Source organism: Vicugna pacos, chromosome 10 (assembly GCF_048564905.1).
Source record: "Vicugna pacos chromosome 10, VicPac4, whole genome shotgun sequence".
NCBI lineage: Eukaryota > Metazoa > Chordata > Mammalia > Artiodactyla > Camelidae > Vicugna > Vicugna pacos.
The window spans coordinates 35,067,716-35,094,413 of NC_132996.1; the positions used below are offsets into that span (position 1 = coordinate 35,067,716).

The 26,698-nt window shown below is 50.0% G+C and overlaps 1 protein-coding gene across 12 annotated transcripts in view; it reads left to right on the forward strand.

The window, feature by feature from the left end:
• Positions 1-26,698, forward strand: part of MICAL2 (microtubule associated monooxygenase, calponin and LIM domain containing 2) — a 210,906-nt gene that overhangs the window by 136,817 nt on the left and 47,391 nt on the right. For 9 of the 12 annotated variants that reach the window (XM_072969524.1, XM_072969512.1, XM_072969517.1 and 6 more), the window contains 5 exons: positions 10,201-10,399; positions 12,319-12,521; positions 17,695-17,769; positions 22,329-22,480; positions 23,999-25,343. In XM_072969524.1, coding sequence (XP_072825625.1) covers positions 10,201-10,399; positions 12,319-12,521; positions 17,695-17,769; positions 22,329-22,480; positions 23,999-25,343 — 1,974 coding nt within the window. Of the gene's footprint in view, positions 1-5,186; positions 5,250-6,503; positions 6,907-10,200; positions 10,400-12,318; positions 12,522-17,694; positions 17,770-22,328; positions 22,481-23,998; positions 25,344-26,698 lie in introns of those variants that run through there. The other 3 variants (XM_072969519.1, XM_072969518.1, XM_072969523.1) reach the window with 3 other exon arrangements.

The following is a 26,698-nucleotide window of genomic DNA, read 5'->3' on the forward strand; positions in this document are numbered from 1 at the left end:
TAAGGGAAGGATTTGGAGTCTCACTCAGCTAATTTGGACAGTGTCAAAGAAACCTGGTCCTCAACCTCCCTTGGGTGGGACGCTTCTCATTGCCAGGCTGGATGTGGCTGGGCTTCTGAAGCTGACATGAAAACTCAGCTGTGAACTTGCACCTCCAGAGGCACACTCCTGAGTCCCTGGGCCTCTGAGCCCAACTGCTGCCTGGAGCTGCCTTCTGAGCTGCCTGGGGTGGTGGCCAATGGTCTGTACTCTTACCCGGGTGAGATGTTCTTTCCTTTCCCTGAGAGAAAGGGTGTTAGGGACTGAAGTCAAGAGCTGGGCTGGGCAAGTGACTCATTCCTTTATTCATTCATTGATTCAAGTGTTTGTTGAATGCATGCCGCGCCCTAGGCATGTCCTAGGTCCTAGGGATGCAGCAGTGAACCAACGTCCCCGCCCCTCCCTGCATCTTGGATTGTAGGTATCTCAGTGTCGTTGTGCTAGACTTGATTTGTTTTGTTTAGTGGTGCATGCACATATTTGTTTGTACATGTACACATTTGTTTACTCAACTAATATTTACTCAGCCTCTACTGTATGTTGGGAATATAGCAGGGAATGAAACAGACTTAAGTCCTCACTCTCATGGGGCTTATAATTTGGTTTTGATTTTTTTTGTTTTGAGGTATAATCTGTTTACAATGTTGTGTCAATTTCTGGTGTATAGAAAAGTGCTTCAGCCATACATAAATATACATATATTCATTTTCATATTCTTTTTCACCATAAGCTACTACAAGATACTGAATATATTTCCCTGTGCTATACAGTATAAACTTATTTATCTATTTTGTGTATACCCATCAGTATCTGCAAATCTTGAACTCCCCGTTTATCCCTTCCCACCCCACTCCCTGCTAGCAACCAGAAGTCTGTATTCTATGTCTGTGAATCTGTTTCTGTTTTATATATAAGTTCATATGTAAGTTCTTATATATAAGTTTGTCTTTTTTTTTTTTTAGATTCCACTTATGAGTGATATCATATGGTATTTTTTGGTTTTGATTTTTTGATTTGAAGTTGGGTTAAAGCAACATTTTCTAAAGTGTGGCAGTGGAATTCTAGCTCCCAGAGGTGCTTTGTAAAGAAAGGGTTCAACAGTCACAAAGTTTGAGAAATGTTTTACGCCAGGCCTCCCAGACCTTGGAGATCTGTAAGATTCATTAGCATGTTTGAGTCTGAGGAGTCCTCTAGTAAAGAAGCTTAAGTAACTTCGATCAAGTGGGCTTTCCCATACCTCTTGGAAGTGAGTTTCTTGTTTGGGGGAGTTTGTTTGCTTTGCATATTATAGTCTATGTAAGTGTTTGGTAGAATATTATTTAATCCAGAAACACTGGATGACAGACTTTAAAAATGAAAATAATAGAACTAAATATTAAATAGAATTAAGTATTGATTAGATGACAGACTGATAACTTTCTAAAATTAAAACCTCTGATGGAAAAATTACATAGGAAAAACATGACACAGATCTGACTTCTATATATTTTTAAAACTTAATGTACAAAAGTGAAAATATTCGATAGGCAATCAGACTGAGGAAAAAAATCTGAATTTGATGTGATAACAAAGATGTTCCTTGCTATGGCATTAGAAAGTTCCTGCAGGATTATATGCTGCCTTCTGTAAGCCAGAAGTGAATGTAGAAAGGAAATGTGATTCTCAAACAAGCCAAGCAATGTTCCTATGTAATTCTGATGGGCAAAAAGATACAGGAGGGCAGAGAAACAGGAGTTAGTGGGGATCCCATTGAGGGTTCAATTCTGACTCAGAGAACAGGGAAAATATAAGAAAGAAAGAAAGTTCTTGCAAAGTAGGTGTTACCAGGCACCTTGAACATGTAGGTGATCAGATAATATTTATTTGACTAAAGACCCAATGATAATAGAAAATGAAAAAGGCAATGTATAGACAGTTCACACTCAAGCAAATTTTAAAAGAAAACACTAAAAAAGCAAGCATTTCCTTAAATGTTCTAAGTTGGCTTTCAGGGGAATGTAAATTAATTGTGCTGTACCCACTGAATAAGTAAATATTGAAGTCGATTGTAAGAAAAAATATGAACTGAATCCCTAGTATCGAGTGAAAAGTTAAAAGGGGCCATCTTTTCTGCAAAGCAATATGGCAACAATTATTAAGATCCATAAACGGTCTCTGACCTCTCGGCCCAGTAATACCGCCCCAGGAACGGATCCTACAGAAATAATAATCCAGCCAAAGAAATAAAATCCCTGCAACCCGAAAATTGAGTAGAGTAAGTGGGTCAAACGGAGAGGATACGGGTGGGCTGTTCCGCTTTATTTCTGTGAACTCATTCACTTTCAGAGCTTTTTCTTTAATTCCTTAAATAAGTTAAAAAAAAAAAAAAGTGACTGCCGCTATTCCTGCCCCAGGGCCAGAGTTTCCTTGGGGCCAAGCACCTTCCGTGTGGTACCTCGTTATCTCGTCACTTCCTCATGGTAACCTTGAGATCAGTGCTGATATTAAAGCTCACTGGTGCTCGAGATGACCTGGAGCCTCAACTTCATCTGTCAAGGAGCAGTCACCTGGCCCAGGCCAGGACTCAGGTGCTGCTCTCAGGAGAGCCTTGGCGCAGGGCAAGGCCCTGGACTTGGCTGAAGACCCAGTTTCAATCCCAGCGCTTTGTATGGACGTGGAGGCAATGGTCAACCCCTTCTGTGAGTGAGGGCTAACAATGCCTCTGGCAGAAGGCTTTGTGAAGGCAGAGTCAGCGAGCACGCCCAGTATGACACTCAGACCAGCAAGCGCTCTTGCTGAGTTCCAAGTGGCACTTTCCTGGTTTTGCACAGCAGGAAATGCCCCAAGGGAGGCAGTCTGGATCAATGGTGGCTTAGCGCCTGATGGGACATCTTCTGGTTGGCAAGTCAACAGGCCTCAATTCACACAAGGTGGCAACATCTATTTTTCTCTAGTTATCCGGTCCCCCAGCTCTCTTGAAGGTAACCGCTCGCCTCCCTTTGGACACCCCGGCTTCAGCTCGAGCCACCTGCTAGTGGGACTTTAGTTTTGCTGTCATGAGTGTCTGAGCCTCAGCAGAGGGGCCGTCTCTAGCTCTGTGTCCACGGCCTGCTCGCCATCCCCACTTAGCTGTCTGCTGAGCGCCTCCAGCTTAAAATCCACCACCAACTCCCGATCCTCCCGAGACAGACTCCACCCTCAGCCCTCGCAGTCTCTTCTTGCTGCTCCGCTCAAGGGGTTGGAGCCATTCTCAGCTCTGCTCTTCTTGGCCCCACATCTAATCCATCCGTGAGTTCTAGGTACAGCCAGAATCTGTGCACGTCTACCACCCCCATGCCGCCGCCCTGGCCCCAGTTCCCGCCGTCTCCTTCTGTGTTATTGAGGTTGCCTCTTTCTACTTTACTGCGCTCAACCTATTTCCAACACGACAGCTGGAGTAGTCCTGTTAGAACTGAAGTCTGATCTCTCCTCTGCTCAAAACGCCCCCAGCTCACTCCAAGTAAAAGCCAAAGGCATACAGAGGACTCAGGTGGCTTTCTGGTCCAGTGTGGCTCTGACCTGCTCCCCTACTTTCTCTCTCACATGCTGTGGCCTCTGCCTTAGAGCCTTCATGCTGGCGGTCCCCTCTGCCAGGAACACAATTCCGCAGTATCCGTGTGGTTGGCCCTGCTTTTATTCAAGTCTTTGTTTCCACGTCTCCCTCCTGGTGAGGTCTGCCTTCAATACTGCAGCCTGTACCCCCAGCTCTCCTGATCCCCCCAACCCTACCAGACAGTCTTTCCATAGCATTTATCATCTCCTAACTATCTTACGTAAGTCGCTTATTACCTATGTGTATTGTTATGTTTTTCTTCTTGTTAGGACGTAAACTCCTCAAGAGCAGGAGTCTTTGTTTCTTCTGAACACTCATATAACTCCAATGTATACAGCAGTGCTGGGCACCCTGGGGACCCTTAATAAATATTTGTAGAATAAATAAAGGTTCTGCCTCCTGGTCTGGACCTCAGACTAGGGAACCTGCAGCTGCCTTGGGAAGAACTTGCCGGTGTCGATTCACAGATCAGGAGGGAGAACCTGTAAGAGAAGTAAGACACTGTGTGTGGCTACCTCTGCAGAGCCTTTTGATTGTTTGGGAGAAAGGAATTTTGATTTTGCTACCATTTTGCCTCCTAGGGGTAGATTCTGCACACAGCCTCTCCTGGCAGCATGTGGGAGCACGTGTGTCCAAAGCTAGAGGCCCAGGGCTGGCTGGACACAGTACCTGTCTGTGCAGGGGAAGGAGGATGAAAGAAAAGTCAAGGTCCAGGGACCAAGGCCCCCAACCTGGCACCGTTAGCCAAACAAGGGAGAGAAGCCAGCTTCCTTGCTGCTTTGGGGCCCACGACGCCGTCGGGAGGATACCTCATGGCCCCAGCCCTCTAGTCCTGATGGAGTGGAGGGCTCATGCCAAGGGGTGGGCCCATCTGTGGCTGGGTACACCACACTATGCTGAGTATCCTGGACATTTGCCGGTTTGCTCTCAGATATGCTCCTTGCCCTTCCCCTGCTCTGCTCTGTATTAGAGAGGTGTAACCCCTGCAAACTCCACTTCCCAAGCTCCTTTGTGACTGGTTTCCTGTTACGATTGACCACTGCGACACACTAGTGGGAGAGTAGAGGGTGGGATCAAGGGAGAAGCTAGGGTATTCCTCCCGTCTGTCTGCAGCCCGGGCAGTGCTGCGTCTTCTGTGTGGTCCCCACCCCTACCGCATGGCCCTGGACTCTGGACTCAGCACCAGCTTCTTCCTGTGTCCCCCTAGCAGTGGCTTCCTGCTCATCTCTGGGTTGCCTCACAATCCCTGTTCGGCTTTTCAGCCCATCCAATACCATCATTATTAGTTTACTATATGAACTTTCCTCTGTGAACTCCCCAGCTTGGGTTCTATTTTCCTGACCGGATCCTGATAAACTTAGTTCCATTGCTTTCGTTAAACTTTTTTCTTCAGAGAGAACAGTGGGCAGGACAGCAGAGGGAGCTTTTCTAAATCTAGAGCCAAAAGTGTCTCTGGCAGGTAGGAGCTGTGTGACCTCAGACAAAAGAGAGAATGCCTCTGAACTTCAAGTTCCTAATCTGTAAAATGGTTTTATATCAGGACACAGGAGAACGTGTTGCTTTGTTGTCTTCTTAGGTTCTGACGGAGAGTCTGCAGATTTGGGGAGAAAACAGGAGCAAGTTCACCAGCAGAACCGAGGCAAGGGTCCTCACATTGACACTGCATCAGGGGCCTGGCTGGGAGGGGCCTCGGGACTTGGCTGCTGGGGGTGGTGTGTGAGGACGGAGTTTCCCCAGACACTGCCTGGCTCACCTCTGGAGTCTCATCTTTCACCAGGGAGCAGGTATCTGGCCAGAGCAATGGGTTGAGACTGAGATGCTCAGCTCTGAGCAGACCTTCCTCCCTCCAGGAGGCTGGGGCAGCTGCCCTGGAAGGGGCTGGATTGTCCTTACTCCCTACACCCACGCACCTCCTCCCTTGGCAGCCACCGGCCCAACTGTGGTCCTGAATTCTCCCTCTGAGCACAGATAACTTCAGGCAAAGTCTAGGAGAGCAGCTGGGCCTGGGGGAGACGGCACAGGTGAGCACACCGCAGTCCTTTACCTGGGGATGGTCACAGACGTGGTGTTCTGTGTCCAGCAGCGGCTGGTCCAGCTCACTCTCGGGTGGCCCTGGCTCAGCTACTCTCCGACTCCACGGTCTCCCACGTGTGCACTGAAGGTGACTATACCGTCCTTTCAGGTCGTGGGGATGTCAGAGAAGATGAGCGCAAGCCGCTCGACAGGTGCGTGGGCACTGAGCGGTGAGCTGGTGCTGCTTGAGTTAGTGCCTCTAGGTTACTTCTGGTACTGGTGCCTGTACCACTAGCACTACAGCTGCTCACCTGTGCGCCTGGCCAGGAGCCCTCAGGGGAGCGAGAAGAGGGGTTTGGAAGTAGACACTTCAGTGGAGAAATTTCCCTCTGGGGGCCGCACTGAACCTGAGACCAAGCTGTAGCCTTGGGGCGACAGGAGGGGGACTTTTTGCCTGGGCCTCGTGGGGATGAGAGGAAGCACCTGCTTTTTTCCCACGAAGTCTCCACTTCCAGGCGCCCACCACCCCCAGCCCCGCCACTGAGGATCCTCAGTCAGCCATGTGTCCACCCCTCCAGAAGCCCAGGGAGCCAGCCCGAGCCCTTAGCCTGTTCCATCCCTCAGCACTGCTGGCAAAGCCAAAACCGTCCAGGATGGGGAAGGAGGAAAGCAGACCTGGGGTGTTCCTTGCAGGTTTGGGCTAGTCCCTAAGGTACGGGGCCCTGGGTCTGGCACAGCTCACCTCCTCTGCCTGCAGCCGCGCCCCTGCCAGGCGCTCTCGACCCCCTCTCCCACTTCACCACTGCCACACATGCTTAGTCACTGGGTCTCTGGTTATCACAGCGGCCTCCTCAGTGGTCTCTCTCTCTTCTCCTTATAGGTCCTCCCATCCACCTCCCACTCTGCAACCAGAGTGACCTTCCAGGAGGTGGATGATGATGCCAACCCCCACTTCCAGTCCTTCCCTGGGTGCTCCTGGAGTGAAATCCACCCTTCACCTTGCCATTCAAGGCCCTTCTTGGTTTGATGTCAGTGCTATCATTTCCCACTGGTTTCCTTCCGGTACCCTCCTGCCCTCCAGCTGCGTGGACTTATTTTCCATTCCCATGCAGATTGCCCACTCTGCTCTGGCTCCCAGAGGTCCCACCCGCTGGAGCACCGCCCCTCCCATAAATAAAGACCCAGAGTCTTTAGTGCATGGAAGTCAGATCTCCCTCCCCTTCCACCCCACCTTGGCCTCACCCCTTGTGGTCTACCTAATAAAGCAGATACTTGTGAGCAGACCTTCTTTCCCCTGTGGGGCAGAGACCCTTGAAGGCAGACCGCGGATTATCTATCCACAAATCCCCAGCACAGGCCTGTTGGAGGAGGGCTCACAGCTTCTGTTGACTATACAAGTGTCTGTGCACACAGCTCAGAGGCACACACGCCTGCACCCAGATATAAACCAGGCATAGAGACAGGTCTCTGCTACAGTAATTCTGTGTAACAAGCCTCCCAAATCTTAGTAGCTTGTAGCATTATTTCTCTTGCTCAGGGGTCTGTGGATTGTCTGGGTGGCTCTGGTTCAGGCCACAGATGTAAGGGTGTCCTGGGCTCCCATGGGATTGGCCAGGCCATAGGTTGGCTCCAGATCTTCCTTATGCCCGCAATCAGGAACCTAGACCAAAGGGACAGAGGCCATCTGGGACGAGTTCTCAGGGCCAGTGAGCAGGAGAGCCAGTGGATTAGCCAAGCAGCAAGGTCATTGAAAGCCACTGCTTACGTCACACACACTAATTTCCACTAGTCAAAGCAAATCTCACAGCCAAGCCTCGGGTCAGCTGGGCAGGAAAGCACCCCACCTACTCCAGTGGGAAGGACTGCAGGGCCACAGGGAAAAAAACCAACTCTGTTACTGGGAAGAGTGAAGAACTGAGGGCATATCCCAGTCTGAACTCCCAGAAAAAGGCCACGTGCGTTGATGTCCATCTGTGGTCTGTTCTGCTCAGAGACTGATCCCCATCCTTTGGTGTCTTAACCTCTCTGGGCACCTGTTTTCTCAGCAGCAAAATGGGGCTAATACTACTTTTCTTAAAAGGCGTGAAATTTAATAGACTTATTACATGTTAAACATTTAATCCTCGATAAAAGTACTTGGTAAAAGTAAGCTGCTGCCATTATTATTGCTACATAGTCAAGCATCCAGTTATAACACCTGCTTCCCCAAAGCCCCCCTCTCCATCCATAGCCACACACAGGCACTGACAAGCAAGCGTGCACGTGCACCAGGGGGTGCAAACCGGCAGCTCCCTGGCTGCATCTGCCTGTAGACGTGTTTTGTTGTCCTGTTCAATATTTTAAAATGTGAGGCATTGCACATAAAAATCAAAATTTCTTGAGTTATCTTCACAGATAGTAAATAGGAGGTCAATTACATCTCCCAGAAAGGATGTGTGGGGTGAAAAAATGGAGGGCCCCGATGGAAGCATGAAGAACCCAGCACTTAAGGGCTGCCGGGAAGACCAGACGGCTGAGATAGAGCAGCCGGCGAGGCAGGGAGAGAAAGCGTCCCCGGGGGCAGGGAGGCGGTGGGGGACAAAGGCTGCCGGGAGACCCCAGAGCCTATGAATTGGATTTAGGAACAAGAAGGCCTCTGGAGACTTTGCTGGGGGCAGTTGGGTAGTGGAGGCGTAGGGGGGATTATGAGATTGAGGAGTGAGTGATGGGAGGTGGACAAGTGGAGTCCATGAGTGTAGCAAACGTCCAAGAAGACTGGCTGGGAAGGACGCGGGTGGGGTGGGAACTGGTATTAAAAATAGTTTTCTTAAACTGGGAGAGGCTTCAGTGTGTGTGAATACTGATGGAAAAGATCCAGTAGACAAAGAAGTTAATGACACAGGGAAGAGGAGATAATGACCCTTGCGGTGGGGACAGGGGGTGGGGTAGGGGAGGCCAAGTTCTGGTGAGGTGTCAACCTTAGGAAGGAGAAAGGACATCTGTCCTCCTGTGACCAGAGGAGGGTGTCGCCCAGCTAGTCAGCGGCCAAGAGGGAGCTGGGGCTCAGGCTGCCTGTCTTGCTCATTTATTTATTCATTGATTTATTCAACAGGCATTTAGTGAACATCTACTCTTCACCCAATACAATTCTAGCAAGAAACGAAGTAGGCAGAAATCACTGCTTATCTTCTAGTCAAGGGAGAGAGACACTAAACAAAATAAATGGGGAAATTGTGTCATTTGTTAGAAGGTGGGATATGCTATGAATAAAAATAAAGAGGAATGGAGAGCACTGAGGGTGCAGGTTGCATTTTGAGGAGGATGATGGGTTGCCTCCTTGGTAAGGTGACATTTGGCTTGAAGGCGGGGAGGGAGCAAGCCCTGCTCTGGAGATAGCGTCTCTGAGCCAGAGGCTGAGATGAGGACATGCTGAGGGCCTGGGGACAGCAAGGTGGCCACGTGGTTGGAGCAGAGAGCTGCGGCAGCACAGGGAGGCAAGGTCACAGGGGTCCTGGAGGATTGTGAAAGCATGATCTGACTGACATTTTAGCAGTCACTTGGCAGCTGTGTTGAGATAGACTGAGGGGTGGGGTGTGTCGGGAGGGAAAGCAGGGAGTCCAGTAAAGGTCATTTCTACAATCTGGACAAGAGATGATGGTGGCTGGGGCCAGGGTGGCAGCAGAGGAGGTGGTGACAGGTGCCTAGATTCCTGACATACTTTGAAGGTAGAGCCAAGAGGATTTGCCAATAGCTTGAGTGAAGAGTGGAAGAACGAAAGAAGTCGAGGATGCCACTACAGTGTTGAGTTGAGCAAACGAAAGGCCAAGTTGCCATTTATCGAGATGGGAGGACTGTGGGGAAGGCAGGCTTGGGGAGAGGTGGAGATGGTACCTTCCATCTGGGCATAAGTTTGGTGTGTCTACTGGACATCCACATGGAGATGCCAAGTAAGCAGTGGTGTGTGTGCATCTAGATGCAGAGAAACCACCAGACTGGGGAGAGAAATGTCTGCAGTCATTGTTGTCTAGAGTTATTTAAAGCCATGTGACCAGATGAAACCATCAAGGACATGAGTGTAGAAGAGAAGAGGTTTAAAGACTGAGTCCTGGGACCTTCCAGCACTAAGAGACCAGGATGGGAAAGGGGGAACCCATGAAAGAAACAAAGGGAGAAGGAGATGGCCAGTGGGGAGGAGGGGGCCAGCCTGTGCTGTTCTGAAAGCTGAGGGAAGAGCTATTTCTAGAAGGAGAGAGTGATCGGCTGGGTCAGAGGCTGCTGGTTGTCATGTAAATTGAGAACCAAGAATTTATCACTGGGTTTAGCAACTTGATGGACAGGGTGATTTTGACAACAGAGTGAAGAGGTGGGTGGGCCTTCTGAGCATCACAGACCCTCCTTTGCCATTGAACAGGACCATGTGTGCGTTGGTGCCCTGCACGCAAGACGTGGGCTCTCAATGCAGGGGCATCTGGCGGGCTAAGTGGTGGGGCTCCCACAATGGCATCGAGGATGAGGTCCATCTTGGAGCGTCCACCCAGGCCTCTGGAGGAGGAGGGGCAGGCACCCTGTGAGGCTGTTCATTCCCACCGTCTCCCTAGGCCCTTTTCTCTCCACAGATGAGTCGGCTTCCCCCAAGAAGCCCAAGAATGTCCCGGAGCCTGAGCCTGGGGATGTGGCAGGTGGAGCCACCTCTCCCCTGCCCTCAGAGTGGACCTCAGTGAGGATCAGCCCTGGGGAGGACGTGGTTGGGCAGGACGTGCTGGCTGTGCGTGTCCTGGTCACCAGTGACGACAGCAGGTAGGCTGCTGCTGCTGCTGTAGGAGTGGGGCCGGAAGGGTGGGGCAAGGCTGACGGCATTTGGGGGCCAGTCTTCTCTCCACTCACTTGCAATGTGACCTCTCTGTGCCTCCATGCCCTCGTCTGTAAAATGGGACCATCCCAAGGGAGCCATAACGATCAAAGAATTAATACGTCAAGGATATAGAACAACTCAAACCAGTTCAGGCAACAAAGGCAGACACTCTGGTTCACCTGACTGGCAAGTCCGCGGGTGGTCCTCACTTTGGCAAGGTGGAACCAGAGGCTTGAACAGCTGCTCTCCCTTGCTGCCCCGCTGCGTGTCACATTTACAGCCGTCCACAGAGGGGCCCATGTGTGGGACTCTCAGCTGCTGAGGGTCTCAGCCTACATCCATAAATTCATGTCCACATAGCAAGGTAAGGTGGGCCTCCAACTGGTTCATTGCAAGCCCACCCTTAGGGCCAGTTGGTGAGCAGGACTTGTGTGCTTGTGACTGGCAGGCTTGGGCAGTTTGCTGGCTAGACAGACGGTCCACCGAAGCTCACAGATGGACCAGGAGCAGTGCCCTAACAGAAAGAAGCATGCTGGACGGACACACACACACACACACAGAATATATATATATATTCGTGAACGTGGCACCAAGCTACAGGTTTTGTGCTTTCCCACCCCAGGACTGTGCTTGTCCTGTCCCCACGGCCCAGGACATCTGCTTCCACTTCCCCGCCACTTGAATTCCTGATGGTTATTTCAGACCCAAGTTAAACATCCCCCCCGTCCTAGGAGTCTTTTCCTTGCCCTCTTCTATTCCCAAGGGAGGCAAGCAGTATTTAAATGCCTAAAGTTTTAGGCCCAGCATCATCATGACGAGCTCATTATTGCCCTAGAGAACTTAGGAGTCCTGCTCGGGGATGGGTGCAGTTGAGGACCAGCCTTCCGTGAGTACTTCACTGCACACTTGTGGGGCTGCTTTCACCTGCTCTGATCTGGGCTCGCCTGCATTCACGTGCCAGGGCTGCCATGAGAACCACAGGTTGGGCTGCGAAAACAACGGAGATGGATTTTCTCATAGTTGTGGAAGTTCCAGGCCCAAGGTGTCAGCAAGGTTGGCTCCTTCTGGGGGCTGTGAGGGGAGGGTCTGTTCCAAACCCCATTCCTTGGCTTGTCGATGGCCATCTTCACGTGCACGTGGTATTTCCCTTCTATGTGTGCCTGAGTCTAAATTTCCTTAGGAAAGTTGTAAGGACACCAGTCATACTGGATGAGGGCCCACCCCAATGACCTCATTTTAACTTAATTACCTCTTTAAAGACCTTGTCTCTACAGAGAAAGACAAAGATCATAAGAAGTCGTTTATATGTGGAGTCTTAAAAAAAAGACACAAATTGTATTTACAAATCAGAGATAGACTCACGGACATAGAAAACAAACTGTGGTTACGGCGGGTGGGGGATGGGGGTGGGAAGGGATAGATTAGGAATTTGGGATTAACAGATGCACATGACTATATAAAATAAACAAGGACCTACTGTATAGCACAGGGGGCTATATTCAGTTTCTTGTAATGAGCTGTAATGGAAAAGTATCTGAAAAAAAAAGTATGTATATGTATATATAACTGAATCACTTTGTTGTACACCTGAAACTAACATTGTAAATAGACCACACTTCAATAAAAAATAAGAATTAAAAAAAAATCACTATCTCTAAAAGCAGTCACATTCTGAGGTGCTAGGGGTTCAGACTTCATATGAATTTGAGGGGACGTAGTTCAGCCTATAACAGCCCAGGCAGGGTGCCAGGTGCGGAGGCAGCTAACCCGGGGCCCTTGCCCCAGCAGCGATGGGTAGGGCACAGTGTGAGGTTAGGCAACTACAAGCCTCCCTGCTCACCTGCCCTCTCCTTCCTCCTTCCAGCTCCGATGCAGAGTTGGATCCTGGTGGCAGTGAGTTCTCCAGCGTGGAGCCCTGTGACGAGAGACCCCAGCAGCTGGAACCCCCACAGCTGCCCAAGCCCCTCACCCAGCACGGCTCCCTGAAGGAGGCCCTGACCAGAACAAGCTCTCGGCAGGGCCCCAGGGAGCCCGAAGCCGTGCATGGTGAGCAGAGAGCCTGCCTGGGTGAGAGATTGGAGGGGGTGGGAGGGGGGTGCTCAGAGACCCTCAGGGCCAGTTTTTCCTCCTGAAGGACCAGGTCACAGTAGGTCTGGCCCTCAGGCTCAGAGGCAGTGGAGCTGAGAACTTTGGGGGCTGGAGTGTAAGTGGGGATGAGGCACCTGGACCCAGGCCCAGCCTCCCTCTGCATGAGAAGCTTTGGAATCTCAAGTGGGAAGGTGGCAGAGGGGCCTGGCTGGCTGTTGTGTGTCACAGGCAGCGATAAGGGGGCCCCCGGACCCTCTTGCCTGGAGCAGTCTCCTCTGTGACTACCTCCTGAGGGGCCCCTCTGGCATTCCATAGCCCAGGAGGGAAGGGAGGGTGGACTCAGTGGCTGTTGGACCACATGCAGGCCTGGACAGCAGTTTCCCTGGGGCCACCAGGGGGCAGCACAGGGCCATCACCAGTGCTTGGGGCTTGTGGAATGTACTATAGTAACTGTTCTTCCACTGAGGGCCTGTGTTGGCCAGGACTTTCAACGTACATGGCCCCGTTTCGTCCTCACATGACCCTGTGAGGTAAGTAGCATGAAGCCCATTTTACAGGGGTGCACACGGACAGAGTGTTTTCTCAAGGACTCACAGCTTAGTTAAGTGGTGTGGCCCAGTGCTGAGAGCTCCACACACCAGGAAGTCGTTGTCTTTGGCATACCAGCTTGTTTTTAATAAAAGCGGCCTTGAACTGAGTGTTTTGACTTAGTCAAGAGCAACTAGTGACCTCCGGGTTAGAAGAAACAGGCTGCATAAATTCACCACTATCAGGACCAATGGCCTTAGCTGCCCCATGAGAGCCAGAGCTCCACTTGTCCTGTGCTTCCCTCTGGTGGCCAACAGCAGAACTTCTGCCTGAATCTGGAGATGTTCTCATAATTGATGGTTTCACAAGAAGACGAGGGCTGGGGCCAGAATCCTGGAAACTCTGGATTTACCTCCCACATGAGCTGTTTTTGAAACAAATTGTCATCAAAACACATTTGCTACGTAGCATCTGTGGTACCGTCTAGAGAAGATTAGCACACACCGTGGACAGAGTCTGAGCACTTGTTTGGGTACTGCTGGGCCCATGCAGGCCTGTCCGTCTCCCTGGGCTCCAGTCCCCTCATTTACAGATAGGAAGCCCACCTGCCTTTCATCCCTTCCATCCATTTCTCCTCTCTCCTCAATTGCCAGTGGATTTTAGGCAACTTACAAGAAAGACATGACACACATTCTTACTGAAGTGGGCTGGAAAGAGAAAAATGCCATATGTTATCATTTACATGTGGAATCTAAAATAATAATAATAAAACAAAAAATTAAAAAAACAAGAGTTGACAATTAAAAAAACAAACAAGAAAAGAAAGACATGACACAAAATTGTGTGTCTATCTGTAGGAATGATAAAACCAATGTTAGGAGATAGAGACCCCAGAGACCATGATCCTAAACAGCTGCTCTAACAGAATCATAAATTTCATTCTGAGTTTTTTGGCGGCCAGAATTCAAATGGAAATAGACAATTATTCCTCATTGTTCACATGGAAAAGATACATTGGTGTGCAGGAGGTCTCAGAGTAGGTTCCACTTTCCCTAATTCTTCACCCTATGGAACTTTTCCAGCTCAGGTCAACTCGATGCTGTTGAGAGAGATATTCCACCATATCTGAAACAAAGGCTCTGCAGAAAATGCAGCCATAGTTTCCCCAAGGCTATTTCAGGTGCATCCTTTGCTGGCAGGTGAGGGGACCACAGCAAAACCTGACTCAGCTAGAGCACTTCTCCCAGGAGGACAGGGTTGGGTATAGAGATCAAGGCAGTGTGGCCAAAGCGTTTTGTTTGACAGTCCAGTTTAATTCCAGAATGAGACACAAAGTAGGCAGAGAAGTGGATAGAGCCCACGACTCTCGAGCCATCTTCTGTGGATTTTGTCTTTGTCCATCCTGGTTTCCATCATGGCCAAGCAGACCACACTGCAGGGTTGAAGTCTCCGGCACCATGTAAGCACCATGCTTTGTGTTACTGGTGATGGTGAGTCCCTCACTTTACCAGATAGTATAGGGTTGGCAGCATATTGTGGATGTTATGGCGCTTCATCAATCACGATTTTCACCTGGATAAATGGCTCAGCAGTGAGCTGAGGGGATGCTGAAACAGATCAGGATATTGCTTTAAAAAGACTCCTGGTTTGTACGCCATGCTCCCAGCAGCAGCATTCACAACTACCGAAAGGGGAAAGGACCCAAATGTCCATCAGCAGGCAAATAGATAAACAAATTGTGCTATATCCACCCAATGGAATGTTATTCAGCCTCAAAAAGGAATGAAATTGTGGCATAGGCTTCAGTATGGATGAACCTTGAAGTTATCATGCTAAGTGAACTAAGCCAGACACAAAAGGATAAGTGTTACGTATTTCCACTTCTATGAGATACCCAGGATAGTTAAAGTCATAGACATGGAAGGTATAGAAAGGTGGCCACCAGGGGCTGGGGGAAGAGCGTAGATAGGGATTATTATTTGTGGGGACAGAGTTTCAGTTGGGATGAAGAAGTTCTGGAGAAGGATGGTTGTGATGGTTGCATGATAATGTGAATGTACTTAATGTCACTGAACTGTACACTTACAAATGGCTTAAATGATCACTCGTATGTTATCTACACCTTACACATCTGTGAAAAGATTCTGGGACCACCTCAGCTCATCGAGGAACCTATCACCTCCTCAGCGTTCTTTAGCATAGAGCATGCTGGGATGCCCAAGATGTACGAGATGATGGTGTGGAACAGAACACGAGCCCTTGTTATGGAAGCTATAGAAAGTGCTCAGTAGTGCTCCCCTAAAGCAGCTAGTTCAATGGTTCTTAAAGATCCTATTTAAGAGGCAGATTCCTGGGTTCCCTCATTCAGAGACTCAGATGCCATGGGTCTCGGGTGGGGCAAGTACCCGCATTTAGGTCAGCACCTAAATGGTGCTTCCACGCAGGAGGGCCACGTCCTGCACTTTGGGGATCACAGAAGAGCAGCTTCCGAGCGGCCTGCTGGGTGAGTGAGTTTAAAATGCACACCTGAGCAACTGAGTGAGTTGATCTAGTGCCCTGGGTTCTTGGACATAAACCAGTTACAGTTAGGAAGGAAATCTGCCCCCAAGTTATTCTGATTCAGAAAAACTGGTACTTATGCATTTTTTTCTGGCAATAATTTGATGACAGGATGGTCCGACGGCCTATGTGTTGTTAGTCTGTGATAATAAAATATCGTCAGCACCACACGGCGCAGTAGTTACCCTCTTACTCCTTTTGCAGCAGGTCATGTGCTAAGGTCTCCAAAAGTACTCCCTTAAAATAAATATAAACAAATTAATAAATATAATATAAACTAAAAAGAAGGGAACAGCCCTGCTTTACTCTGCTCAAAATTACTGGATCAAATCATTACTGCCCACCCTGTTGTTCCAATTGTGGTAAAACGGTGAGCGTGTGTGCCCTATAAATACCAGTGATGGAAAACCTCTCACGAATTCTAACCGTTTCTGCTAAGTCCCCTTCCGCAAAGTTAAGAGCCTAGGAGAAGCAGTAAGAGCTTTGAGCGCTCATCTATGTTTCTTGAGAAATGTCTCCGTTGGGTGATTAAGAGGTTGACCTTAATCAGCAGGATGGTGCTGTGCATGGGGTCTGCTTGCTCCTCATGTAAAACACCCACCCGGCCTGGAAAGCCCCTGACCCGCACTTGACAGGGGGAAGTGGACCTACATCATAGGTAGACTGTGGGTCCTGTAATGGGGAGATGGGGAGACGGCACCCTGACCCATCCATCCAGGCTCCCCCTCAAACCCATGAGATTATGAAAGCAGGCCTGTGGGATGAGGAACCCACCAGCCGGAGCAGGCTCAAAGGTCTCTAAATGTGTGAGGGAGGGAGGGGAGCCAAGGATCTAAGGAATTTAGAGATCTTGTCCTAAAGAAGGGAAGCCTTTGAGTAGTGGTTGATACCTGCGCTCCACAGCCTGGCTGGTAGGAGCTGACGCCCAGCTCTGAGCGCTGGCAGGGTGGGGACTCTAGGATTTCCTATGGGGCGGCCAGGGGGAGGTGTGGCTGGGCCTCGGATTCAGAGAGGCCTGCATTCAAACCTTCCCTACCCCCACTCTCCCACGCTCACATCAGCCTTGTGGGCCCTCTCTCCTTCCATGCCTTCTGTTCCCACCTATGTGAGCCATTCAGGTGTGCCTCAGCCCCATCCTTCTCTCCAGCGTGATGGAACCACCATCACAAAGGCCTGAGGCCAACTGTGAGGGCTCAGTGTGGGAAGGGGTACCTTTGCATCCCACTGGCCCTCTCATGTCCCAGACAGCCAAGACCCATTTCTTCTGCCCATGATGTTCGTTCCCCTCAGCTGATTCTCAAGGCCCAGCTGGGTGGAAGGTCTTCCAGAACGCAGCCCACAACATCCTGTAGATGTGTTTCCAGTAGAACCAGGCCAAAAGGCAGGGTGGTGGCAATGGATGGTCCAGGGGTTCAGTTAAAACTGGTTTCCAAAGGATTTTCAGGGCTCTTGGGGTAATGGGGAGAGAGGGTGGAGCTTTCTGCAGCTTCCAGGCTTCAATGAGAGCAGCTCTGGTTTATCTATGACACATGTGGGACATTGATGTGAGATTTCAGCCTTGAAGAACTGCTCTGCTAAAAGCAAACATGTTATATATGCATATCCATGTATACATATATGTGTATAGACATGTATGCACAGATGCTTGTGAATAATGGGTGAGTTAGAATGATGCCTCATTGTTTGCAATATTTGCTGAAAGAAGGCAATACCTGTCTCATAGCAGGGTCTCAGTAAATTTTGGCGGGGGGAGGTAATTAGGTTTGTTTAGCTATTAACTGATTTTTAGTGGTGGTACTGGGGATTGAACCCAGGACCTCGTGCATGCTAAGCACACGCTCTACCACTGAGCTATACCCATTCACCCTCAATAAATATTTAATGAATGAATGAATGAAAAGTTGAAAGTGTTATAAAGACAGGGAGGTACAGTCTGAGGAAAGGAAGGGGCTCAGTCAATTATGACCATTAGTCTGTTAACTTTTGCTCAATGGACCACAGAAAACTCCCTGCTTATTCTACCCAGTTAAGAGACTCCCCTACCATTTTCTTTTTTCCACCACAGCTCTGAAGCGAGCCAACAGCCTCCAGTCTCCAACTTCCAGCAGATGCCAAAGCTGGAGGAGAAAATTCCAGTCGAGTGAGTCATGAGCTCCTTGGGGTTGGGGCTGCGGGCAAGGGTGGGCAGAGTTGTCTGATTAATTCTCAGGGGCAGCTGTTCTCACTCCTCACATGTCCTCTCTGAGCTGGCCTCCTGGATGTGAGGGGCAAGGAAAGAAATGTAAGCTTGACTCTCTTTCTGCTGCTGACTGGAGGAAGGAATTTCCAAGGGATTTGCTACCTTCCCTTCCCCCTCAGCTGCCCGCTCTGGAGTCATGGAGCCTTAGCACTACAGTTGCACTTGAAAGGGACCTTAGCAATCATCAGCTCCAAGCTGCTTGAAACACAGATGAGAAAACAGGCACAGAGGCTTTATTTTGACTGAGTATTAGGCTGGGGGCATCAGCTTAACCTTTGCAGTAGCGAGCAAAGCAATGAAGGAACCCAAGCACACACGCATGTACACACACACACACACACACACACACACACACACACACATACAAACGCACAAATACACACTCCCCTGCTCCTTTTTCTAAGCAGGCTGTTGTCCCACATCCTAGGGAAGAGCAGGTGAGTGTGGACCAGGGCCTGTGGTGGGTGCCAAGGCAGCCAGTTCCCACCAGATAGTGCAGCAACCACATGCACAGCTGCTTGGCATCCCAGGCCTGGCACCTTCCTGGGGCTGCCCCAGTTACAGAGCAGGGGTTTCCTCTTCCATCCTGAGAGAGGAGCAGAGAGTTGTCACTTGATTCCAAGTCCATTGCTGCCTTCCACCTTCTCCTGCCTCACACTCCCTCTCCAGACTTTGCTGTAAGAGAGGTGGACCCAGGAAATCCTTGGGTTAGACAAAAGTTTCTAAAAAAAGAAACACTGGAGTTGGGACAGCGTGCTAGTTTAGCTGACTCCTTCCTTTTGAGTCACCGCTGACTCCTGGCCAGTGAGTCATTCTCCCAGCAACTGGTAGACCCGCAGTCCCGCTCAATGGGGCCAGGCTGGGACGAGGGCACCTCAGCAAGTGGGCCAGGGCTGCACACCTGGGCAGGCCGCATCCCCCGGGACAACCTAAAATGACTCTTGAACCATCTTGCCGTCCCAGGCGGTAAGGGCAAGGGGAGGAGACGACGTTTATGGAAGGCCTGGGCCGGGCTCTTTCCGTAGGTCACCTCATTTACTCTCCTACCTTACCCGTCCCGGTCACAGGAGTTCTGCTTCTGTGGTTGGTCCATGTGGGTGCAGAGTCCATCTAATGCTTCCAGCTGACTTTACTGAGTACCACTGGTGTGAGGGGCCCAGGCTCACCCTCAAGAAGTTGCCAGTCTGCAGTGAGAGCAGGGAATCTGGTGGGGGACCCTCCCAGCAGGGTGGGGGATGCTGGAGGAGGCACAGGAGAGAGGGGACTGCTAACCAGCAGCGTGGTTTCTGGGGTGGGTCTGAGGACTTCAGCTGTGTCTTTAGTTATCCGGGAAGTATCAGGTGTTGGTTTTCAAGTCTATAAAAAGGCTGGTTTGAGGGTAGGCCCTGAATTTGAATCATTTCTATGGATTTAGTACCTAGCATGGGCCTGGAACAGAGAAGATACCCAGTCCTTACTTGCCGAATGAATGAATGAACGAACGAACTAATGAACGAACAAACAAACAATGAATGAACTTACCAAAGAACCAGGGAACAAGCAGATTGGCCTGAGCGCAGGAACAAATGCCGCTTGTGGGTTCAGCCTGAGCAGCTGCCGCCCCTAGAGGGCACTCCAAGGCTTTGGGAGGATTTGAGCATTGCCTAAGCTCCAAATTCTGGGAAGCTGCACCCAGCAATCAGTCTTCGTGAAAACCCCCAGAGCCATCACTTCAATCATCTTTGTTTTGCCCAAAAAGGAACCCCAATAGGTGAGGTTGGTCCTTTAGGAGAGAGCAGATTTTGGGTTACCAACTCCTCCATCCCTTCACTGCCCCGTTTCAGCTGGCTCTGGCCCCGGCCCCAGGCAGGGAGATGGAGGCAGCTGCTTAACACCCTCCCCCAGCTGACCATACTCACCAGAATGACCTCTGGGATCAAGCAGAAAGGTCTCCATTGTGGAGGGCCCAGAGAAGAGGCAGGTGACCCGGGGGCTGTGGGAGGAGCTGTAATCCAGGCCGTGGTCTGCTTATCAACCCCCTTTGCATGATGGGACTGGAAGGGCCAGAGGCACCCAGGACTGCAGAGGGCAGGGCAGCTCTGGCAGGAGCATGCCGAGGTTTCCAGGAAAATAAGAAAGGGCTGGCAGAGAAGGACTTGAGTTGGTGAATGAGAAAGAAGCTCCTGGGATCCCAAGTTAGAGAAATCCTAGCCATGGTGGATGTGCAGCCCTTTCTGGAACAGGTCCGTGGCTCAGCAGTGCCTTGTGTACGTGGTGGGGAGGGAAGGGGATGGAATTAATATTTAGCTAGCACTTGGCATTTACTCTGTGTTTTGTACTGGGCACCTCTCTTTATCCCATTTTATTTCTTCAGCTTCCCTGTGAAGGAGCACTAGGCTTCCCATTACTCAGATGAGGAAACTGAGGGGCTACAGAACTTGCATGGTGCTGGGCAGCTGGTGTGGGTGTAAAGGGGGTGGGGGTCCAGGATCCCCTCCACCATCCTCTGAGGGAACCCAAAAGTGGGTGAGATTTCCCATCCCCTCTGCTGGGCTCTGGCCCCACCTTCTCCTCCCAGGCAGTGCCCCCCTCCCAGGCAGCAGCTTGAGTGGCAGGTATTTTATTCCCCCCCTCAAGCCCTCCCCAAGTTTTCTCCCAAAGACAGGGTGTGAGGAACATGGGAGAGACCCCACTAGCTGGGGTGAGGTGGGGATGAGACAGAGAAGAGAGGGGGCGGCTCCCAGGTCATGACCTTGGGAACCCCAAGGCTTTCTGGTAAGCTTGCTTCCCAAGGTGTCCTGGCTCTGTGCCAGAATGTTCCTGGATGGCTCCTCGGGGGAACAAAAAGGCAGACTGTTGAGCTGAGGGGACCTTGAGGCAAGTTCAGTTTGACTCAGGAGGTGGCAGAGAGAGGAGAACGAGGGGGCGAGGAAGAGGAGGAGAAGGAATCCGGCAGGAATTTGGCAAGCCGAAGGCAGGAAGCAAGGCAACAACTGACTCACAACTTTTGCCTTTTTAGGCTCGAACCATCTCCCTGTGGGCTGAGATGGGGGTTCGGGTGATGGCAGGCCGGCCAGCCACCTCCCCCGTGTCAGCTCCTGGCAGCTGCTTCCTGCCGCCACCCTCAGATCTGTTCCCCTGAGTTACCTTCCCCCTAAAGTGTTCTGGGGGGCTGGCTTCCCTCGGGGAAGTGGCCAGCTTCTCAGAGCCCAGGACAGGATGTGTGCTCAGACACGCGTACATCTGTGTATAAGGAAAGCAGGATGGAGTACTGACAATCCCCCTGCATGGTTCCCCTGTGCAAGTGGCTCTGGAAGGAACCCTTGGGGTGATGCTTGGGTCTGGCCTGGCCTTGGTGGGTCCCAGAGGAGGAGCCTCTCGGCCAAAGCTTTGGGGAAACTGAGGCCGGAGGATAATGCTAAGAAGCAAACTGAAATCTGAAGGCTGGACACCTTGGAGGGAAATGGAAAAAGATCAGCTGAGAAGCCAGGAGCAGGGAGTCTGACTGGAGTAGGGAGTTAGAGACAGCGGTCCTGGGAAGTCTCCGGGAAACGGCTCACAGGAGCGCTGGCTGGGCTGAGGGCATGACACTGAGCGGGCAGATCTGGACTTGAGCATGGCATCTTCTGAATCCCTTTGAGGACCGATTATGGGCATAGTCCAAAAGGGAGACAAAATGCTTGAGAGTTTAGGTTTGCAGTGACTAGGGGCTATGTGTGTGCATGTGTGCACTCCCGAGAGAGAGGGAGTGAGATTGATCTTACAGGCGACAGCTGCCAGAATTCCGCTGTAACTGGGCTAATTGATTTCAGCCCCCACAGTTCAGAATGAGGCTCGTCCTCTGGCCCCGGCCGCACTCCTGTCTCCTGTCAGTCTGAGTACATCCCTGCATCTTACTTGTTCCCTGACTGATGGGAGGTTGGCACAGACCCCACTACATGTGCTTCAAATGAATTGATACTCATTATAGTCTCCCTCCCTTGTGTTCTCGTATAATCTCAAACTAACGTCTAGTCTGAGAACCCCTTGGTGCACATGTGAGAAGGAAGAGCCTGTTTCCCTGGCAGTGGCTACCTGGCCTGTGGGAGTGGTCAGGCGTGGAGTGGGCAGAGGCCTCAGGTGGTTTACTGACTGGGTGATTTAACGTAGCCCCAGCCCTGACCCCATGCCTTTAGGGCAAATGTTAGAGGTAGCTGTCTGTTTCCAAGAAACACCCCAGAGAGCCCTGCTCCACCTCTTGGGAACATTCTCACATGAGCATGAGACACAGTGGCTCTTGGACTTCCCGTCCTTCCCCCATGGGAGCCTGACACTCCCACATCTCTCCTTCCAAATCCCAAGCTGTGGGCTCCGGGACCTCTGAGTCCATCTCTGGCATCTTCCTCCCTCTGACTCTGTGTACAGGAGCGTCACCTCCTCTTTTCATGATGAAATAAGGAAACCACAACTCTGTAATGGAGAGTGTGTTCTTTCCCTGGCAGATTTGACAACAACAGTAAACAACAAGAGAACCATGTTGCCCTCAAAGGAAGCTTCTCCTTTTTCTCCTTCCTCGTCGTCTTCGCCTTCCCCACCATCTTCTTCCTCAGCTGGTGTCCCGGGGAGAGCCCTGGATCTGCCCTCCCCACCTCAGGTAAGTGCCTGGGGGCCTCACAGGTGCTAGGAAGGTGGGCTGCCTGTGCTCTTCCCACTTCCACACTGAACTCTAGATTCCTAGCACCCTTAGTCACCGCAAGGGCCAAGCCAGACCAGAGAGATGCTCTGCCAAGAGTCCACCCTTCTTTACTTGTCCTTTTCTTTTAAAAAAATTTTTTTTATTGAAGTATAATCAATTTATAATATATTAATTTCTGGTACACAGCATAGTGATTCGGTTATAGATATGTATACTCCTTTTCGTGTTCCTTTTCGTTACAGGCTATTAAAAGGTATTGAATATAATTCCCTGTGCTCTACAGTGGACCTTGTTGTTTACCTATTTTATATATAGTGGTTCGTATCTGCAAATCTCAAACTTCCAATTTATACTTTCCCCCTTCCCCCCTGGTAACTATACCATATGATATCACTTGTATGTGGAATCTAAAAAAATGGCACAAGTGCACTTGGCCCTTTCATGAGGGTGCACCCTGCTCCTTCTCAGCCAGCCACTCACTCACTCACTCAGCAGACTTTAGGGGCATGGAATCTGGGCTGGACTGTGGGAGGCAGAAGCACCAGGACTTAACACTCTGCCCTCAAGGACCCCACGGAGGGCACTGAGGAGCTGCAGCTGAAGGATGGCGGGCCCAGAACTGAGGGTGCCTTTGGTAGCAGCTGAGAACCTTGGAAGCAACATCCCCCTTGAACAGAAAATGGCATTGCTGCGAGTCTAGGCAGGGCTGGACTCTCCTTCAGTGTGAAAGATTGCACCTCTGCTACCTGCCTGGCCCTGTTCTATGCTCTGGGAAGCAGAACGCCTGAGACAAAAACGTCCATGCTCTTGTGAAGCTCCTGTCCCATGACCAGAGTTCCTGACAGGGCACAGTTCATCCTCCTAGAGTCTGCTACGTTCTTTCTTTGCCAAGGACCAAGCTCCTGCATGCTAGAAATGGCCACTCGTTCAGTGCGAAATGTGAGGCATAAGTCAGGTTTAGAAGGGTCATCGAAGATCCTGAAGGCTATCCTGCCACCACAGCTCCAAGCCAGAAGAGTAGCTGTCTCTCTTTACCTTAATGGTCTCCAAGGAAGAAGCCCTGGTTTCTTCGTTGTTGGAGGAACATGCCTATGGGTGGGATGTGCCTGTTAGTAGGGACCATGGCCAAGCCAGGCACAGGGGATTTGGCCTTCCCTATGAGCCTGGCCACTCACAGGGGCCAGACCAGCCCTACCCTCACTGGCCCAGGAACTTGTCAGTGACTTTGCCTTCCCTTGTGGCCTCCCACCCAGGAAAGCCTTTGATCAGTGCTGATATGGGGGCTCTGGGCCACTCCAGCCCATTCCAAGGCAGCCACTTAGAAGAGTGATCCTCTGAAATCATCCCAGGTAGAATTCCTTTTGTCTAGATATGGAGAGAGGAAGGGAGGGGGCTGTGGACTGAGATGTGTCTTCCTCAGGTAAATAAATGCTAGGAATTTCTAAATCACTCCTACTTTTTGTCCATCCCCTCCAGGTGACAGTTTACAACTCCCCCTCGCAGGTCTCGGGGGATCATTTCAGTCCTTCCACCCCAATCTTTCTGAGGCGAGCCAGGGCCCAAGGAGTACCCAAGGAAATCCCCCTATATTTGCCTCAAGACCACGTGCTGGAGAGGGCAGAGTACTACCTGGTGACGCCTGGTGGAGACAGCCTTGCCAGCCCCAGGCCACCCGACCCTGCAGAGATGGCTTCTGATGAGTGTCAGGAGGGAGGGCCCCCTTTTGGGGGTACCAGAAGCATCCACAGAGGTCCACACTCCATGGGAGGGAAGAACAGCTGCTTGCCAGACCAAGAGCTGTCCCCCAGGGCTGGAGAGGACCCAGGAGAAAGGAGTACCAGACTCAGGGGGGGAGAGGAGAGTGGGTCAGAGCTGGCAGAGGGGAAGAAGTCGGGCTTAAAGAAGCTGGTCCTCACTCAGGAGCAGAAGACCAGCCTCCTGGATTGGAATGACTCCAACCCTGAGAGCTTGCACCTGGAAGCCGGGGCACGACTTTCCCAGCAAAGCGCTGAGAATGGTAGAGGAGGCCATGCGCGGAAACCAGTCCGCCCCTTGCTACTCCCTCGGACAGTGGGAGAGACCCTGCCAGCCCAGAGAGAGGCTCAGGAAAAGATGGGGACCCCAGCCGAACGGGCTCCAGGGGAGCGAAGTGTGGCCCCACCCAAGTCCCCACTAAGGCTCATAGCAAACGCCATCCGAAGGTCTCTGGAGCCGCTCCTCCCCAGCTCCGATGGCGGGAAGAAGGTCTGGGCCAAGTCAGAGTCAAAGACTTTGCCCACCAGCCCACCCCATGGCACTCGCTCGTTCAGCCTTTGGAAAAGCAGCTCCAGTAAAGACAGGGACCAGCAGTCCCCCAAGAAAGACAAGGCAAGCAGGGCCTCAGCCTTCTCCCTGGGCACCCCACCTACCAGGGCTGCCCAGCCCTCGGACCCGGGCCCTCATGACCCTGCCCTCCACACCCACAGTTTGCCCAACCGACCATCCAAGATGTTTCCTGCATTTGTGTCCCCACCCTACAGCAAGATGGAAGACGTCCCCACACTCCTGGAGAAAGTGAGCTTGCAAGAGACCTTCCCAGATGCTTCCAGGGTTCCCAAGAAAAAAACCTCACTCTTCTCCTCCCTCAGACTGAAAGACAAATCTTTTGAGAGCTTCCCCCAAGTATCCAGACCAAGAAAGGACCTCCAAGACCTCTTTGGCAGCCCCAAGGGGAAGGTGCCGCCCGTGGGCAGTGCCCAGGCCCTGGAGAAGCTGGTGCAGCCCGTCAGCAGCGCCTGCCTAGGGCGGAGGCTCCCTCCTCCTTCTCTGGAGAAAGATGCAAGTAAGTGGCTCTTTCCTAACGAAAGTCTACTGTTCACACTGGGCAACTAGTTACCCTTATTGGATTAACAAGCAGGCCTCTTTCACCTTGTTTTGCTTCTCAAATTGAATTCTGACAAAAGTAGGAAAACTTGAATTTGAAAAAAATCTGAAAAAGTTAAATTTGAAACTATGTTATAGAAAGTTTTGAAAGAGACACAGAATCAACTGTAATTACACCACTTTCCCATTCATTGTCCATATGATTATTTTTCACTAAGTTATATACATAAAATTTTATATCTTTTTAAAGCAACATTATATCATAGGTATTAAGCCTATGGTATAAGCCTTACTTTATAGTCTACATAAATGTGATTTAACGGCTATAGTATATTCTATCTAGTGGATATGTTATTATTTAATGAACTATTTTCTTATGGTTTAACTTATTGATATATACATTATATATGAATATATTTATATTTTATGTATGGTATTGAATGAACATTTTTATGCACATAGCTTTTTCTTTCCTTTGAATTATATTTTTTAGGATAGGTTCCAAGAAATGGGATTCCTGATTGAAAAATGTGAACTTTTGAAAGATTCTTTTAACTAACACTGACAACTTGTGCTTCAAAAGAGAATTGTATGGGTTAAGATTACATAGGATCTCTCTGTTATTTCTTACAACAGCATGTTAAAAATTTCAGTTGAAACAAGGGAAAGGCACCAGTTTATATCCCACAGCTAATGATGAGAGCACCTTTTTCATCATGCTGTCACCTGCGTTGTATATTATATATCTTAAATGTTGCTATTTTACTAGTCAAAAAAAAATGGTGCCTCTTTTAAACTTTTTTTTTTTTTCATCACTAGCTTTAACACATTTATGTGTATTTGGCTACCAATGGGACCTTAGGCTTTTATGTTTAAATCTGATTATAATTTTTCAAATTATAAAATTAATATATCAACAAATCAGAATAATTCAACAGTAAGGAGATATTTTTTGAAAGTAATGTGTAATCTCTCACCCCATTCTCTTCTTTGCCAAAGCATTGGGACATATCCTTAGCGAAAACACTTACATGATTTCTTTTTTTGTTGTTGATATTTGTTTGATTGCTTTAAACACACTGATTCTACCATCCCTGTTGCTGAGAACTTTGTTTTTCTTCATTGTTAAAAACTTTTTTAAAATTTAACTTTAATTTTGGAGCTTTCCATTTTCAAGCAAAACAATTATTTCTCCCTTTTGGTGCTTTAATCATAAAACTATATAGATTAACAAGAGACTTTATTTTCAGCCAATTCAAGATAAGTGTGGGCAGGCTGAAGTCCACCCTTTTTATTACATCGTAAACTTTGTGT